Source organism: Oryzias melastigma, linkage group LG7 (genome assembly GCF_002922805.2).
Source record: "Oryzias melastigma strain HK-1 linkage group LG7, ASM292280v2, whole genome shotgun sequence".
Lineage (NCBI taxonomy): Eukaryota > Metazoa > Chordata > Actinopteri > Beloniformes > Adrianichthyidae > Oryzias > Oryzias melastigma.
The window spans coordinates 2434261-2441475 of record NC_050518.1 but is presented as its reverse complement, the minus strand read 5'-3'; the positions used below and the strand labels follow the sequence as shown (position 1 = coordinate 2441475).

Here is a 7215-nt window from a genome sequence, read left to right as displayed (position 1 = left end):
GGAGACAAAGTGAAAGCAGCTGTCAGAAACACTTAAAGCACAAATGAAGGATAAGCTCTAAATTAAAAAAAAAAAAGATTTGGAAATACTTTCCAGCTTACCGGCTTCTCTGTTGTCCTCGGCAGTCGTGTCCTCCAACAGCTCTGATAGTCCAAACTTCCTCTTTTAAATACTCCAGAGATTTATTTCACTTTCACTTCTCCTGAGCTCACATTGCTCCTCCTTTCCTTCCTTTGACCACTACCTTCCTTTATCCCAGAGACAGCATTCTCATTCTTTCTTTTATCCCTTCTAAAACAACCTTTGATTCAGAAATTATCATTTATTTTAGGTTTTTAAGGTTGAAAAGTCATCACCTTTTACCTGCATAGATGTGTAGAAAAACTGTACTTTACTCAACTACAATGTTCTGTATTTGCTGAGTTACTTTTTTAAAGTAGATGCATAAACTAAATAGTAAATATTTTTTTTAAAAAAGTCTTGTTAATGTATAGCTTAGCTTTGACTTTATATATATAAGCAGCAGTTAAACATTTATTAAGATTTAAAAGTTAATCATTCACCCTAAATACAGGAAAAACTTGAAATTACGACTTCAGGAAAAGACAAATAAGGTTTAAATTTCACTTTTGGTATAACTATTATTCGTATGTCTTTGAAAATGTCGACACATTGTCAAAAATGCTATTATTTAATCCTTTAACATCAGAGCTCCAGTGTTAATCGTCTTTGATTTACTGTAACTTTTCAACTGTTAACACAATAATTCCAGTAGATTCTGGAATTATTGTGTTAACAGTTGAAAAGTTACATTATGATAAAGATTTTGTGTCTCATGTTTATCAAAAAATTCTGCTGATGTTAATATTTTTACTGTCTTGATTTGATTTATATCAAGCTTTAAAAATACTGCAAAAAAAATGACAAAACACAGACACCTCTGTTTCATTTCAGACGTAAAGTAAAGTAATACATTGGTTGGAAAATAAATTCAATAAAAAACTAAGATGTTAAAAAAACTTTTTGACAGTAAAATTAATTAAATGAATCATAAATATACTTTTTTGTAGTAATGTATTTAGTACACAAACAAGTATAAGTCATGATAAAAATACATATATGGTTATTACATATTGTGTGAATTATTCATGTTTACTGAAAATATGTAAGAATTCTTTTAGAGAATAGACACTCTTTTTGTTACTTGAAAACTAAATTTTTAACGTGTAATGATTTTTTCTGCATTAAAATAAAATTGTAATTTGCTGATAATCAATGAGTATTACATATCTGTTACATGATGAATTATTGATGTAACTGTTTACTGAAATCATGAAATAATGTTTTATAAGATTAATTTATAATCAACAAGCACTTCACTTTGCTACTGGGAATTAAAAAAAACAAAAAAAGCAAAAAAACTTGCATTTAATCTGACCAGAACTGGATTACTGGAGGTTATTAAGTATTGGTGGGATTACATATGTTTGCTTCTTCCCACCTTTTCAAGCAATCAATCAAACTCTACTGACTTTAGTTAATAATTATAAAAAATATGTCAACCAAATGTGAGTGTGTTTTGTTTTTGTTTGTTTGTTTTCTATTTTCTAATCGATGCATTTCATTATTTCTGTAATGAGTTTGAAATATTAGTGTTTTGTCCTGTATTTTTTACAATCGATCCTTGAAATCAATCAATAAATCAATAAATAGATATTTTTGGCCCTATTCCACAACTTTTATCCTGTAATTCAAAAATGTTTAAAGTGGTATCACATTTTTTTAGCAACTATTTAAAAAAAATCCCACTGCAGGTATAATGGTCATTTGCTGACTATGTGTTATTTTGGGTCATATTACTTTGACATAAAGCTGATTTTAAATGTAGTTTTTTTTTAATAAAAAAAAAAAAACACTTTTAGTTAACGAGAAAAACTGCTGCCCTTTTTTAAAATATCTTTAACAAAAAAAGTCTATTATTTTTAAAGTTGTTCAAAATTTTTGGTTCAATTTCCAGTCATATCTATATTATTAAGCATTCAGTCTTGTTTTATTCCACTAGATCAGAGGTCTGCAACCTGCGCCTCATGTGTCTCTTTTATCTCTCCATTGTGGCTCTTTGGTCAAACATAAAACAAGTCATGGAGACTGCTGACCCAGCCATGTCGACCGTCAGAGTCAGCAGCTCCTGATAATGGCTGCTCAACCAAAACTACCTAAAGAAAACAAATAAACAAAGCCAGCAAACTAAGACTACCAACCCCAAACTAAAATAACAAAACTCAGCAGTTTCTGAGGACAAAGAGGGGAAAAAGAATTAAATAAATAAATAAAATAAAAATAAAATAACAATTTTTAAACGTAAGGATTACTTACCGTATTTTTCGGACTATAAGTCGCACCGGAGTATAAGTCGCAGGGGCCAAAAAATGCATAATGAAGAAGAAAAAACCATATATAAGTCGCACTGGAGTATAAGTCGCATTTTTTTCAAGTAATTTATTTTACAAACTGGGTTGAAAAAAACGATATTACATCATCCTGGAAGGTAAGTTATAACATTCATAAGTGAATAGAAAACAGGCTGAATATGTGTCAACACATATTCACATATTAGCATCATGAAAAAAACTAAAAGGTGTAGCATTTATATAACATAACAGTTTTATTTAACTATAGCCTCAAGAACTCATCAACTTTGTATCTTTACTGTAATTAATTGCACGCAATCTCACTCCATATCACTAAATCCGTTAAATTCTTCGTCCTCTGTGTCACGTCTGAATAACTAAAGTAAATAAAGTAATTGCATAGATCACCATAAGAGGGCACTCTAGACTTACGGTCCATATCTCATCATTAAAAATTCGTATATAAGTCGCACTGGAGTATAAGTCGCAGGGACATTCAATCTATGAAAAAAAACGCGACTTATAGTCCGGAAAATACGGTAATTAGCATTTACTTAATTTGGATTAGTTAAATGTACAAATTGATGGCTTAGGTGCACATAGATTATAAACTATAGGTTTTTACATCCATGTAGACCTGAAGACGTCTTGTTTGATCAACTCTACCTCCAGAATGAACAGATTTTATATGCAAAGCAAAAATTTGGTAAAAAGTTTGATCTTTTATGTGTTAAAACCGTATATTATATTTTGCTGCACGACATTGTTTGGCAAAGTGCGTCTTTTATTTTGAAAATAGGCAAAAACACATTTTTGTTTTAATCGCATTTTGTTTTTAAAGAAATAGACATAAGATACATAAAGGATACATAAATGCTTCTTTATCTGTTGTTCTTTTAATTCAGTCTTTTGGTTGAAACAAACTAAATCCTCTCAATCTGGAAACCACCGTACAGGTTTTACAGGTTGTATAAAATGAAGAAATCTAAAAGGTTTTGACCGTTTAACTGTAATTTCATGCGGTGGTGTTGAGTTTCAGCGGACAGGCCCTCATCTTTCCGCTGTGCTAATTGAGGCTGCAAACGGACGCTCCCTGGGGTTAATTAGAAGTGACTGCGGCACATGATGGATGGCATGAAGACAGCTGGGACCAACAGAGCGTGACGGGACAACTCCCATCACGTCCATCTGGGTTTCATCCTGGAAAGTCCGGTGGTTTCTGAGCCGCACCTGATCCTCCCTGAAGGCCTGAAGGTGAGAGAGGTGAGACTTTGAAAAAAAAAAAAAAAAATGGTGGCTTAAAATGGAAAAGAAACACATTTATGGATTCATATAGAAATTACCCACAATTAAAGATAGAGAAGTCATTGTAATATTCAAACTATTCACTTTTAGCGTCTTAGTGTCCGCTCTGAGACGTTCCAATCCATGGTCGGGTCACACCAAAAACCAAGTGGGAAATGGTTTGTACTTAGAGCTTTTCTACCTTTCTTTAAGGCCCAAAACCCTTAATGTTTACTGACCCATTCACACACTGGCATCAACCTGCAGCAACGTGGGGAATCAAACCTGTGATCTTCAAATCAGAGGTCGACCACTCTACTTCTGCGTCATGGTCACCCTGACCAAAAATGGGGCTCAGTGCCTGCTTGCTTAACACTAAAGATCCACTCTGATCATCTTTTGTATAAACCAGTATCTATATACTGTTTTTTACCAAACAGCTCGTCTTATATTTCTATAAGTGAAACACACTTAACCCCAATCTCAACATTACAAATAAAGGCAATAAGAATTGTTTCAGTAAGTAAATATTGAGACCTATCAGAACCACAATTCAGTCGATTGAAATACTAAAGTTTAGTGACCTGGTTGATTGTAACATTCTCAGATGTATGTATAAAGGAAACAGGACATAGTTACACCTCAGTTTACAGGCTAAATTTGATAAAAGACGAAGTCATATCAGCTTAAAAGGACATGAAATATAAAAAAAAACAAGATTTAGAAGAAAGTTATTGTAGAAATCTGTTTCAGTGTACGCTCCTAATGTATGTAATCAACTGGACAAAGAAACTAAAAGTACAAAAACCTTTAAAAGTGTTATTGAAAGTGGGATGTTAAGCAAATATTGTAGATATGTATAACAATTCTTTACTAGAACATAAAGTAGTTAATGCCACTGAACCTGTAGGTAAATATGATTAAATGAGGGTTTGTGTAGATAACGGTTTATGTAAATGTGTTTGTATTTATGTTTATATGTTCATCTAAAATGTATGCTAGGCTTGATATTTATGTAAAGATTATTATTTGTTTGATGTACTTTGGTTGATTTACCAATAGGGGCAGATAATACACATTTTCTTCTTTCTGCTCCTTTTCATTTATTAACTGTTAGAATTTCATTTTGTAGTATTTTGATGCTGTGTATTTTTATTAAAAATGAAAAAAAAAACTTATTTCTGCTGGGCTGGATGAGAAAAACAAAGACATGAATCTCTACAAGATGCACCAGAGCAGAGCGGAGAAGGGAGCTGGCATTTTCTACATCACAAATATGCTTTTTTTCCCCTCTGCTCTTTTTTCACAACAATTTGAATAAAGAATAACTCGGAAGTGCAATTTTACGCTTAAATTTCTTAATATATGTACATAAAAATGAGAAAAGTTCACTGAGGAATTTCAGGTTATTTTAGAGTTTAGCTAGTATTCAAGCAATGTGTTCTTTTTGGCTAATTTGGCGTCTACTGTGGTTTGGGATGCTAATTTGGAGTTTAGTTAACATTCTAGCAACATGCTAAAGTTTTAGACTAATTTAGTTTACTGAGGAATTTGAGGTTATTTTGGAGTTTAACTAGTATGTAAGCAACAAACTAGCTTTTTGGCTAATTTGACATCTACCAAGGTTTTTGGAATAATTTTGAGTTTAGCTCATATTTAAGCAACACACAATTTTTGTTATTTTTTTGTAAAATTGACATGTATTAGGAATTTTTAAGCAATTTTAGTGCACATTTTTCAGAAACTTAGGTAAACTTTCTAGTCTAGTCTGTAAGCAAATTTAACAGTTTTTGAATTTTCAGCAAATCCCTTCAGCATCTTCAGCGACTACTTTCAGCAAAAAGCATTCACACTAGCATTATCGCAGGTAAAGAAACGTTTCTAGATAGATTTTAATTTGTGCAAAAAATAGGTGAAAGTGTCTTTTTTTGAAGGCATTTTTCCTAATATCAGTCAGAAAATGTAACTAACAGCACCTGGTTAATATTGCAAAAGAAAAAAAAATGCATTTAAACATCATTGGATTAAATTGTCCGACTTCCCACATCAGGTGATGAAAAACTGATTTATATTAACAGTTGTAATAAGTAGTAGTATAACACTTATTAAATATTTAAAAACACACACAATTTGTGGGAAATCACACTTTATTGTTTCATTTGGAGAAAACACTGAATGCATAGATGACACTGGCTGGAAGACTGGCGATCCTTTGAAGAGTGAGCGAGCCGATGTCTAATAGACGTTTTCTGTGTGTAATGACACTTAAAGCAGGTCTTGTAACTAGTATGTGTTAAAAAGGACCATCCAACAGAAGGCTCATTTCTTCTCAAAAAAGTCGTTTCTCATAACTGTGAAGGAAGAAAAAAGAAAAGGTCAAGTGTCAGAAAGATCACAGGACTATCCATGGTGAATGCTGAGGTTTCCTGTTAAGACAGACTGCTGGTACCAAGAGGAAGTTTAACTGAAACCAAGAACTTTTGTGAACAATGAAACATAAAAGCAAGCACATTTTTGTTAGAAATCACTTGGATATGGTTTGAACCTGTGTAGGCTGTGGATCCCGCCCTCCACCTGAGCAGACGTTGTTCTCTTCTCAAATTTCAGATCTCCAGAGTACATCATGGCTCTGAGGGAAGGAAAGAGATGGTGAGACAATGACAAGTGTTGGACTGAACAAAAATCTACACTTAAAGTGAAAGTTGAATACATTTAATAGCCCCAGCCATTTAAAACCAAAGTAATAGGTCCGTATCAACAATTGACTGTATATAAGAACTGGACTGAATGCCCCTTCCCCTGATGGTCCAAACAGGAAGTACCCACTGGCTGCAAGAAGCCAAAATTCCACAGACTTTAATAGAGAAATAAACAGCTATTAATCATTATATATGTCAGAAAAAAAACCACAAACACTCCACTACCTTTTTTAACGCATTCTTAATAACTTTTTTTCTTAATTTTGTATGTAGTACACACTGTTCTGGTTTAAAGTGATTTATCAAATGCCTAAACAAAAGTGGGTGGTCTCATATCAAATTCTCCAAAGATTTTGTGTAGCCTGATTTCATGCGGTTAAGGGGCGTGGACTTCTAACAAGCTCACAACTTATTGGCTAGTGTGGTTGCCATAGAAACGTTGCCTCAGATCGACACAAACCAATCACTGTTCACTGCTATTTCTCGTTCCAACATGGCAGCGTCCATATCACAGAAAAATGGCGACTGAACTGACTTCATTTGGTGAAGCCGGTTTCTGGGTGATGTCACACTCACTCGGTGCAGTTCTTATGTACTGTCAAGGGTAGCAACTATAGTTATTCCATGCGTGGCTGGTGTTTGTAAAAATGTGTGAACTAAATTCATAGTTTTTCATGTAATTTTTGATTTTTTAACAGATACACCTTCTTTGTTACCAAGATTGAACCACGTGTAGTTTTTGTCCAAACAAGCTTCAGTTTATAAGATTTCACATTGTTCAGCTGAAGTTTTGGAGAAGTTTTTTTTTTAAATCTTTATCT

At 33.1% G+C, this 7215-nt stretch overlaps 1 protein-coding gene across 2 annotated transcripts in view; it reads right to left on the bottom strand.

Annotated features, from left to right (window-relative positions):
- Positions 1 to 5824: 5824 nt before the first annotated feature.
- The window catches only part of impdh2 (IMP (inosine 5'-monophosphate) dehydrogenase 2), a 23005-nt gene continuing 21614 nt past the window's right edge, over positions 5825 to 7215 (bottom strand). The window contains exons 13-14 of one of the 2 annotated variants that reach the window (XM_036212642.1): positions 6206 to 6324; positions 5825 to 6046 (exon numbers count right to left, since the gene is read on the bottom strand). In XM_036212642.1, coding sequence (XP_036068535.1) covers positions 6213 to 6324 — 112 coding nt within the window. In that variant the 3' untranslated portion in view covers positions 5825 to 6046; positions 6206 to 6212. The remainder of the gene's footprint in view (positions 6047 to 6205; positions 6325 to 7215) is intronic. The other variant, XM_024293683.2, reaches the window with a different exon arrangement.